Source organism: Plectropomus leopardus, chromosome 12, assembly GCF_026936395.1.
Source record: "Plectropomus leopardus strain MGB_pleo_1.0 chromosome 12, ASM2693639v1, whole genome shotgun sequence".
NCBI lineage: Eukaryota > Metazoa > Chordata > Actinopteri > Perciformes > Serranidae > Plectropomus > Plectropomus leopardus.
In genome coordinates, this window is record NC_142187.1 from 21652955 (window position 1) to 21664147 (window position 11193).

The following is an 11193-nucleotide window of genomic DNA, read 5'->3' on the forward strand; positions in this document are numbered from 1 at the left end:
GCATTTTTTGTCTGTAATAACCAGATTTCCACTTCAGGATTTTGTGCAGATTTTTAATTATGTGGAGCTTTTTGGACACTTTTCAGAATACCCCAAAAGCACAATGTTCCACATTATTTGTGGCTCACTCAAACCGACACAGTTAATGTTTATCAAGACCGTGATAAAGTTACAGTCAATAAACCATCGCAAACTGTTTTTAGCACTGGAAGCAAATTCAATAAGACTGGCATTTTTGTAAAACCTTTTACTTATCATTCTATGTGCTTTTAGTGATATTCCAGATTGATGTCTAAACATTACACTATTTTAAAAAGAAACCATACTATCACCAGAAAAGAGCATTAACAAGGCTTTATTTGTGAAAAGTCAGGCACGTGTTAACAAAACATGGTTGATCCAATAACAGGCAAAGTAACATTATCTTTCAACAGCATGGAAATAGCTACATGTGGACATGATTGGTCCCAGAATAGTTGATTTGTAAGCTGTGGAATGTATGTGCTTGTTTGTTGTACTTCTCAAAACAGGTCTACAACAAGATCAGCAGTAAAATACACAAAGCAATTTTGCGGTTGAGTGTGGGTAAGGTGCTTGAATCACTGAGGGCTGAAGGAGGCTCCACATGGTCCATCGTTGCCACTAGTTTTTTTGCTGGCAGGAATGGAAAGTGCAAGATTTCTCCAGATCTGTTGGGAAAAGAAAAAAAATAAGACTTGAGAAAGCAGAGCAGACATATTTTTATGGTGTTTCTAGACTACAAAGATACAAATTTAAAGTTAATCTGATAAATTAGTATTGTAAAGGCCCTGACACACCAAGTTGACAGTCAGCCGTTGATCAATGTTGTAGTCGCTGCCGCGTGTACCGCATTGTTGGCCCTCATTGGCCCTTATCAGCTTTTTTTCACTGATTCAGCATGTTAAATCTGAGATGGCGGACCCCGTTGGTGAATTAAATCACTCAGATTGGTAGTTCAGCTCAGTGCACAAGAAGAGAAACTCAAATAAGGGAAAATAAACAAATATCTAAAATCTTGAGGGAGTGAGGTCTAAACAAACTTGTTATATATGGTATGATTATTTTTTTAGAGAAGAAAAAGTCTGCTCACTTGATTATGCTTTCATAAATATTTAATTCAATTACCACAAAGCTGCCGTTTTGAGCTGCATGCTCTTTATCAGACTGTAGCTCGAAACGTCACCTCAGTGGTAATTGAATTAAATATTTATGGGCATGAGCCAGCACCGTGCTTTTGTAAACCTTTTGGTAAGATTATTTTTTTTAGCCAATGAGGTTTTCCTTTTTGAAAGGCGGTTACAGATAAATGCCATCTTCTGGTATGGGCAGTTAATTCCTTTCGCAGGTGCTGAATTCACATTTTGGGCGGCCATTGATGTAGTTTTTCCGATGGGTTTATATGCGACTTTTTTGCCTAAGACACAGGTGACGTGAGGCGACGCACACTTTCATTTTGTCGCCACTTTATCTTTGATGTCTGTTTGATGTGTCTTTGCCATTAGTCTTGACTTGACCACCAGTTGTACAAACCTGGAGTAGTGTCACTGCACTGTCTGAGTGAATTAATGGCAGTCATGTACTCAGGTCCCAAAAACCCTTCATAGTTTTGCCCAACTGGAACCTCCTGGAGGCACTTAGTGGAGTCCTTGAAGAGGAGGTTCTTTCCTGAATCTGACTGGAACATCCTGAATGAGGTGTCACTGCCACTGGGTCCAAACTTGACCTGTAAATAAAAATAAAATGGAGATTTACAGACTTATTCCTTTTTTAAGATGTGAGATGATTATATAAGTTAATCATCTGCATTAAGGTCAGTAATGAACAGGGGTAAAGGATAAAAAAATATGTTGAAAGTGAGTTAAATGCATGTAAAATTACAAAAGAATTTAGTAAAAATGTCCCTAAAAATCATTACTGACCTGTTGTTGCAGGAGAACGCGAACAACCTCACTACGAGTCTCAGGACGAGTCACCACAGCATGGGCAGGCACGAGAGCCAGGTGACAAGAGGCGTAATCAGAGATGGGCACTGGACCCTTCCCAGGGCAGATCAGCTGGTAGTCATCAGCGTTCAAAGCACTAGCCCACGCTGCTGCATTCTTGCCTTTGACAAGGAGAAGAGAAAGTATGTCATAGTTTTATACAAACAACACATTCGTAGTTGAGATGAAGATGGGTCAGTGTCAGTTGCTTACCACCAGTGTTTTCATCAACAGTTGTGTGTTTGATGAAAGCAACATCGCCGGCATTCTCAACGAGACATCTATAATGACATGCAAAACATAACTTGTGAAGATATCAATCTTTTCTAATTATCAGAGAGAACGCAAATGGATGTATTTCCCAAAATGTCAAACTGTTCTTTAAACATAAATGAATGTAAAATTGTATGTAGCGAGTAACTGCGCTGTGGCCCCGTACCTGAAGGCTCCAGCGTAGCCGTAGTACTGCTCGTCAGCACTGGCTTTGCACTTGGAATCATCTCCCACAGCTTTGCCACTGCCGGCACACTGTGTACAGAATGGAGAATCGGGGTTTGATCCGGGGGCACAGCCGCTACTGAAGAACTTAGCTGAAGAGAAGAGTAGATAAAGTGTCTTAGTGTTACACTCAGTGGAGTGTAAAGTACCTGCACATATACACCAAAAATTTTCACATACACATCATGCACATACAAATTGAAAATGTGCACATATTTGCTGACAATGTTTGCATACGTATTGAAACATACACATACACATTGAAAACGTGCACATTCGAAGTGGAAATCTGCACATTCACACTGAAACCATGCAAATACACAATGAAAATATGCAAGCTAGCACTAAAAATGAGGAAAAGCACACAAAAAAACCTGAACATGTGAATCGAAAATGTGCACTAATGCAGTGAAAATCTGCACATATGCACTAACACCTTTCACAGCCTACCATCCTCAAGCATTTCACAAATTTGCAGATACTGTTCATTCAATAGAAATTTGCCTCATAATATTGATACGAAAAAATCTGGCGGCCTTTCAGTTCTGTCTTAACGTAAGCTATCTGCAATTTCAAATTAGTAGTTGTTTTTTTTTTAACATTAATTTTAGGAAACGAGGCCCACAGTCACTTACTGAAGTCACAGTCACCAGTCTGTGCGTGGATTCGACCCATGGGGACGTTCCAGCCAGCAGTTCTGCCGACGCCCGTGTGGCAAGACCTTTTGCCCTGCAGGTTTTCCCAGGTCACCCCTGAGTCCTTCTTCACCACAGCGACAGCATAGTATGAGGAGGCTTGGGCTACAAGGAGCGGAAGTACAGTCGATGAATCAAAACTATCCTCCAGATTATTATTATTATTCATAGTTGATTTAAAAGTTCATCTTCAAACTGTAGGATACACATATATACAGCTCTGTAATTTAAAAAATAATCTCCACGAAGTCTCCTGGAGAGAACTATGTAGTTTGTTACTTCAGGAAATAGACAGTGTTCACTTGGTATACTTCCAATTTATCAATTCCTGTTAGCATGACCTTGAGGGACGTTTGTCATAGCATACAACTCAACTTAGACAGAGAATTAATTTTCTAACAATAAATGATTAATGAAAGAGTATTTAATTAGATTCTCTTTCAAGAAAATTAAGTGTTTCTTTATATTTAGCACCAATTTGTATATCTCTTCCCAGGAATACTCTCCAACAATTATTCGGAAATGAACACATAAACAAAGTGTGTTGTCCTCTAATTTGCATTACAGCTAAATCACACACTTTTCTTCCTTGAAGTCATGGTTCTAGATGAGTGAAAATTACTAGGTGTGTATATGTTTTGTTTTTAAATGTGGTGATCAATATTTTAACATTTAATTTTGCATATACTACCTCCAGAGGCGCTGCACAGATCTGTGGAGAGAGACAGAGATTCAAATGTTATTCATGCCGAAAAGGTGTAATAAATGACAGGATCATAACGGACAGCCTCTGTGCTTTTTAAGTTTCATACCTTCCTGATACTGCTCCACCAAAGCGGGAACCAGACCACACTTCCCAGCTGTGTACACCTGTCCTCCATCCACTGCCATTGCATCTGCCTCTTTACGCTGCAGGATAATCGACATCAGAGATTTTTTAAGACAAACCCCACAAAAAGGGAGCAGAAATATCAAGCTTGTGACGGATTCAAAGTTTTCATCCAGGGTTGTTTTACCATAATCTTTTTCAAGCACTCTTCAACTGTGGCGGCATTCTGGCATTCAATGGCAGTGGTGCCGTCAGCGATACTGTTGATGCTCCAGACATCACACTTATCCGTCTCAGCTTTGCTCACAGCGCACCATTTAATGGCAGTGGATGCGGTGCCTGTCGGCTCTGTGAAGTGAAGCACAATCATGAGCCAGTGTCTGCTGTTTGTACGTTAATGTGTGTGTTTTATCTTCTCATGTTTACTGTACCTTTCTTAAGGGAACGGACGATGCTCATGTACTCAGCACCCAAATACAGGAAGGAATCTGTGTTTTCGGGCAGGCGCACCAGCTTCACTGTCGAGTCCTTGAACATCAGGTTTTTGGCAGGTGCATAGGCAGCTGAGGAGAAGAGGTCGAAGCCCTGAAAAGAAAGAAGTAGGAAACTTATTATGCAAGCACTGAAGTATTTTGTAACACAAGTTTCTTATTAAAATGAATCCTTTCATGATTCACTGTATTTCTCCCTCTTCTCTCTCATCAGGCAGTCAGTCTTACTGCTCACTCTCAGTTCAGTACAAATGTTTTGTATCATCATACCTGCACTGCATTGAGGCTAGTCCAGATTAATTCGGCCAGCTGTGCATCCTTGCGGGTGACAACAGCATGAGCTGGCACTCTGGCCAGGTGGCAGTTTTTATAGTCGTCAACAGGCCGTCTGGTGTTATCCTTGCACAGCAGCTCATAGTTGGCCTTTTCAGAATCTGAAAGTGTTTCATAACAATGATTTATGTCTTTTTCTTTTCTTAAGTCAATGCTTATGACTTAACAAAGGAGTATTGTGTTCACAGAAACATATTGGGCAAATTCCACAAATATATCAGTAATGGCATGTAAAAGCAAGGGTGAGGGTCTGAGTATGTGATTAAGACTGAAACATGTCCTTATGTCCATAATTCAATACATACTAGAACAGATAATGCAGTGATACTGACCAGGTACAGTGAGATGCTTCACAAACGCTACTTCTCCGGCATCCTCCTTCAGACAACTGAGAAACACACAAATCCACAGGTGCATCAACATCAGGGGTTTGTTTGTCACTAGCAGTAGAGCCTATTTCATCAAAATAGTATAAAAGTACAGACTGAGCAATGACAGCTTATCGTATTTGGAAGATAAATGTGCAGAGGTAGATAGAGGATAGGATGGTAGTTAAAGTCATAGTAATGCTGAAAAAGATCAGAGAAAGACTGAGACTGACTCGAAGGCTCCACCGTAGTCATAGTAAGGCTCATTGTGGGACCTGGAGCAGTCTCCCTTGCACAGCTGACACAGTTTGCTGGTCCTTGTTGCCCCCGGGGCACAGCTGGCCTGGAAGTATTCACTCACCGCTGCAAAACAAAAAGCAGTGCCGTTGCAGAGATTTTGAAATACTGAAGTTGTATATCACAGTCCCTGCAGTTTCTCCCACACACACTGTTAACACAGTTTGTCCAAACTCCATAAAGAAAGTCTCAGCATTTTTAATACTTTATTTAGTCAACAGTTCTTTGCCAATATGATGCTTCAAGTAATGTAAAGAGTTTAAGTTGGGAAATTTAAACATATTTAGTATAAAAATGCTGAAATCAGCCTGTAAATCATCCAACTAATTCAAAGGAAGAGATTGACATTTTAGGATTTTGGGACTGCTCACAAAGTTTGTATTTTTCATCTACAATTGTTGCACAAAATAAAAATGACTTGTGTCAAATATGTTTACACACCAACTCCAAAACCTTTTGTCTTTAATTTTTTGCCACCAGTTTGCGATCCGGCCTGCATGTTGGAAACAGTGGAGCTTAAACAAAACATCAGCTGGACCTGTGTTCTTATTTTACAGCTAAACAGCACAATAAAAAATGTTTCTGATGACATTTGAATCTGGATTCATATTTGATTAGCCCTGCCTACTTTGACTGCAGTTCAGGAGTAGTGACATGATTGACAGCTGCGTTAGAGACTCCTCGGCTCTGATTTTTGACTCATGCAGTACATTTTAGAGGCAGTAGGAGGAGGAGGAGGAACACAAATTTCTTTCCAGAATTATTTGTCTTATGTATTTCTTTTAGAATACAGTGATAGTTTCAGTAAATATGAAAAAAAGTTATTTGCATTTAAGTTGCCGAGTATAGCTTCAAGCTTCGTGGTTTAAAAACATCACATTTATGGTTTAAAAGGTTATGTTCAAGAGGTTTTGTGCCAGACTGTTTCTTGGCTGGGCGTTAAAATTCCTGTTTTTTTTATGAAATTATACGTTTTTCCACTTCAGTTTATCTTAAGTAGTGAGCTTTAGATGTGCAGGTGGGTTAATTTTGTCACCTTTGGTTAGAACTAAGCTCACCGGGGTTCCTACAGCTTAAGGCACATTAGATTTAAGACTTTTTAAGACTTTTCGTATGCCACATGGAATTAAATGTATGACCAGTTTAACAGCAATCACAATTTTTCCTAAATATTTTTTGTAACACTAAACAGATTTTTTGGGTGAGGGGAATTTAGCAAATTTTACATTTAATAAATAATAATAATAGTGATATTATCTTGCCCAATGACAGCTGCAATAGGCTCCAGCACCCCCTACAAACCATGACAGGATAAGCGGTTACGGCTAATGAATGGCTCAGTTAATGCATAAATGATAATAACAATAATGTAATGTAATAATAAATAAATAAATAAAAGATTTTTCATTTGAACAATGCAACTTCAGAAGAAAAATCATAAAGTCCCATTTCCCATGTCTAAGCATTTTTAGGACTTTTAGATTTATTTAAGACATTTTAATACTAATTAAGGCCTTATTTTTGAATAAATTAATTCAATGCCTTTAAAGACTTTTTAAGAATTCATGGGAACCCTAGCTCACTGTTTCCAGACTTTATGTTAAGCTACACTAACTGGCTGTGGCTTCTTATCTAACTGACAGATATCACATTACTGATGTCTAAAATTCTTTAAAGAAAATAAAATTCCCACCAAGAGGAGTGTCCTCAGTAGTAGCTGCAGCTCTGACCAAAGCAGAAATATATTTGATTTTCCAACATTTTACACAACTGATGCACACCTTGGACACTGTGACCAATCTTTTATTTGATGACTGTGCTCTTACTCACCCTCCTCCACAGGTTTATCCTCAATGCCTGACCACTGGATCAAACCCATCGACACCAGAGTTCCTACAGGGATGTTCCAACCTGCAGATTTCCCCAAACCGGTGTGGCAGGTTTTCTTCCCGTTGAGCTCATTGAATTTAAAGTTTGTGCCCTTCTTCACCACAGCAACAGCGTAGTAGCAGGTGTCTGAAGCTGGATGCATGCAGAACATCCGAGAGCAAGATGTTAAAACATGTGGCTCTTAGAAAATGCTTTCTTGAGCTAATTTAATCAGTAAAGACAGCAGATGATGGTAAACTTACAGGGGCCGTAGTCCTCAGCAATGATGGGCTGCAGGTTGTAATTGTTCAGTCCAGCAGTGTAGATGTCCCCTCCGTCCAAAGTGATGGCATCTGCCTCACCACCCTAAAGAAAAAAAAAACACATAAATTGTTACCAATGAGCAATGTAGAGTTTGATCTCTCCAGCAGCTCAAATATATATGTTTTTATGCATAATCTGTTGGAATTAAATGCAGTGATGGAAAGTTGCATATTTCTCTCTTTAAGTGCACAAGAGTGTACATTTCATTTGAACTTTTTTTTGTTTGTTTTGTATGAAACACTTAATTTCCTGCAGTCTGGTGAATTTTGCAATTTTGCACCAGTTGCCTTTACTACATTAACTAATGGTGTAAATGTCTTACACTCTGTAAAAATATAAGTCCTCTGCTACTTTCTTTCTTTTTCTTTTTTTATTAAGGGTGTACTATTAATGAATGCATAAATTTAATGCCATTTTATACCTCTACTCAGCTACATTTCAGGGGTAAATATTATACTTTTGGCTCTACAATATTTTACAAAATAATAATGTTATATTGGCTTTAAAATATTTTTCAAACTTTTATTTTTGCTTTGTAATAGTAGCCGAGTACTAAAACTCAGATCTGGTTGGAGCCATTCAATTTTACACATTTTAAACAAATCCATGAAACTCTGTACGTGCTCATTGGCGATCCGTCTTAGCTTCCCAGTGGACAAACTGTTGTCTTGTTTTGTACAAACCATCAGGTGTTCATGAAATGACACACTATGATCAAGGAAACTTTGTTCAAAATGTTGCTGACAGTAAACGCTTGACTGAGTTTCCTGCATAGTCTAGATTCTGCATGTGTTGACTTTAGTGATAAACAAGTATCTCATTTCATGTTAGAGGCTGAAAACAATGCTTCATTTCATTCACTGCTGGGAGTGATGAGGAACAAAAGTGGGTGAAACTGATTGCACTGGTTGTACTGTTGTCTTGTTTTGCTTTTATTTTGGTTTAAGTATATAACTTATCATGCTGGAACTGAAATTAATTGTTCAATGGATGTTAAATTGTTTTAATTATATTTATATGTTTAGAAGTTAATTGTGGTTCTTGGTATTTATATGAAGGTATTACATGTGTTGTTACAAGTACTACAGTACTGATGACTTCTAGTGTTTCAAACAATATCGTGACTCTGACATATGTTGTAAATACATTTGATGACACAGATACAAGTTGCCTACATCAAAATTTTATCTAAATAGTTCACAAGGTTTTTGAGAGATGACATCGAAACCTTAAAAAAGATAAAATTTTCCCTGGTCTCTCCTACTTGCAAGATTTGCTTCAGAGTATTTTCACATTGTGGCAGTTTAAGTAACATTTACTCAAGTACTGCACATTTTTGAGGGACTAAACATTTATCTGCATTAAATTTGCAAGAAAAATATTTTCACTTTGCTACTTTTTCCTGAAAGCTATAATTACTGACTTTGCAGAATAAGACTTATACTGTATAAAGCATGAATATGTTGCACTGTTAATGATGAAAGTGTGTTAAGTAGTTAGTGCTGTTCAAACATCATTTCATCAATAACAGGCCTAATAACATTAATTAAATCATAACTAAAAATAGTAGAATATTGCAACGCACATTTATTAGTCATTGCTATAGGATAAATCAAACTGTAGATATGAAAAATATGTTTTTATGTTTTTATTTACGGAGCACATCTCAAATGAATGTGTGGATAACATTGCTCTCCTCACCTTAATTGCAGTGATGCAGTCGATGGTGTTCGCTTTCTTCACGCAGGAGAAAGCGGGAGCTTTGGCTGCGAGGGCCACACATTTGTCATGTTCTTTGTCCGACTTGACGCACCACCTCACCCTGGTAGCGGGGGTCGCGAACACGATGGCTGCAAACGCACATAGATTAATAATAATGTTGAGCATTTGGTGATTGAAAATGTCTGTGCAAAAAAAATAACAGATGTCTTTACCGAAGCTCCCGAGCAGCGCCACAAGGAGGAGAGTCTGCATGTTGGCCGGCGGGTTGTCCAGGTCAGCAGAGTAGAGAGTCCTGCAGGCAGCTCGAGCTTTTATAGCAAACCTCTGAGTGAGCACGGAAAAAAAGTTTGCCCAGGTTTCCTAATGTGTGCGTGCGTGGGCGCGCGTGTGCATTAGTGTGCTGGTACACGGGATGGCAAGAAAACAGATTGCACACCCGACATTTCCACATACTGGAATGTCACAGACTCTGAAACTATTCAACCATTGTTTGAACTGTGTGAAATCATTCAGAGGACCAGAGAGATCAACATTTACTCAGTCTAAACGTAAATATGCCTGCTTTTATAGGCCAATTTGTACTCGAAGTTTAACTTATTTTATTAGTGGTATTTAATCAATATTAGAATATTTAAGTATTAATGCCACACTGTGAAAATACTTTATTAAAAGTAAAAGTCATGCATTAAAAATGTTACTTCAGGAAAAGTAAGTGACTATAATCAGGAAAATGCACTTAAAGTATGAAAAGACAATGCAGAAAAAGAACTCAAAATGGTATCAAGTAAATACAAAAAATATTATTATTATTATTATTTATTAAATGCTCATCAAAATACTTGCCAATATTTCTGTCAATCAATCATAATTGATTAATCAACAAATTGTTTCAGCTGTTCTTGTATAAACTGTTGGGTAGATTCATTTCTAACAAAACATCATTTTCTATCACGTTTTTTAATGCAAAAATCTTAATTAGTGAAGTAACTAAAGCTGTCAGATAGCTGCAGTAAAGGAAAATATATATGTCCCTCTGAATTATAATGGAGTAAAAGTACAAAGAGGCATGAAAAGAAAATACTTAAGTAAAGTACAAGTACCTCAAATTTGTATGTAAGTGCAATACTTGAGTAAATGCACACCATTACATTCCACCACTGTAATTCATTTTGCCCACTGTGGACAAAAAAGTGACTGATTGTTTGAAGATGAATTGATTGAAGCACTCAGAGTTCATCAGGAGATGGCATTATATTGAATTTCTGCTCTGAAAACTGTGAAATACGTGTTACTTTTCAATGCAGATCCACTCTGTTGCTCCGAGCAGCATTATGGAAGAAGTATTCTGATTAGTGAAAGTAGCAACAATTTGAAGAAAATACTTGGTATTTTGGTAAATGCAGTATTTTATGCAAAATGTATGGCAAGAACCAAAAATTAAGTATGTCAGCGAAAGTGTTATTATAGTATATATAATAAGTATATTATTATTATTACATAATATTACCAATGCTGTAACTGATAAGGTGTTTTAGTAGGTAAATTGGTGGGTTATCGAGCAGGAAGTGGGTGTACTCTCCAATTTATAGTTTGACTCTTTATTCCAGAAATTTCAAACTGGCTCCTTAAAAGGCTTCTTATCTTAAGTAAAAGAAAGAAAAAAGGAGGGAAGGAAAAGAAAGAGGCTAACATCTTTACAATATATTTTGGATCTTCCAGAGTTGGGACACCAAAGACCCCTTGTGATGGTAGATGGGAACAAAG

The 11193-nt window shown here is 37.7% G+C and overlaps 1 protein-coding gene across 1 annotated transcript; it reads right to left on the minus strand.

Annotated features, from left to right (window-relative positions):
- Positions 1-339: 339 nt before the first annotated feature.
- tfa (transferrin-a) lies at positions 340-9771 on the minus strand. The gene is made up of 17 exons (XM_042497003.2): positions 9642-9771; positions 9409-9557; positions 7647-7749; positions 7345-7536; positions 5451-5580; positions 5182-5237; positions 4787-4950; positions 4457-4610; positions 4213-4373; positions 4009-4105; positions 3888-3908; positions 3137-3301; positions 2443-2593; positions 2217-2284; positions 1941-2125; positions 1552-1744; positions 340-689 (listed from the first exon to the last, which is right to left on the minus strand). Exons 1-17 carry the CDS (start codon positions 9679-9681, stop codon positions 643-645), a joined length of 2076 nt encoding a protein of 691 aa, XP_042352937.2. The 5' UTR covers positions 9682-9771; the 3' UTR covers positions 340-642.
- Between the last annotated feature and the right edge of the window lie 1422 nt (positions 9772-11193).

Bases quoted from the DNA above. Each gene is read 5' to 3' on its own strand.
- tfa (XM_042497003.2), bottom strand. From the start codon at position 9,681: ATGCAGACTCTCCTCCTTGTGGCGCTGCTCGGGAGCTTCG. The intron at 5,238-5,450 runs GTCAGTCTCAGT...TGTGTTTCTCAG, and splicing joins GACTACGGTGGAGCCTTCGA to TTGTCTGAAGGAGGATGCCG. The intron at 4,106-4,212 runs GTAAAACAACCC...ATTATCCTGCAG, and splicing joins AGTGCTTGAAAAAGATTATG to CGTAAAGAGGCAGATGCAAT.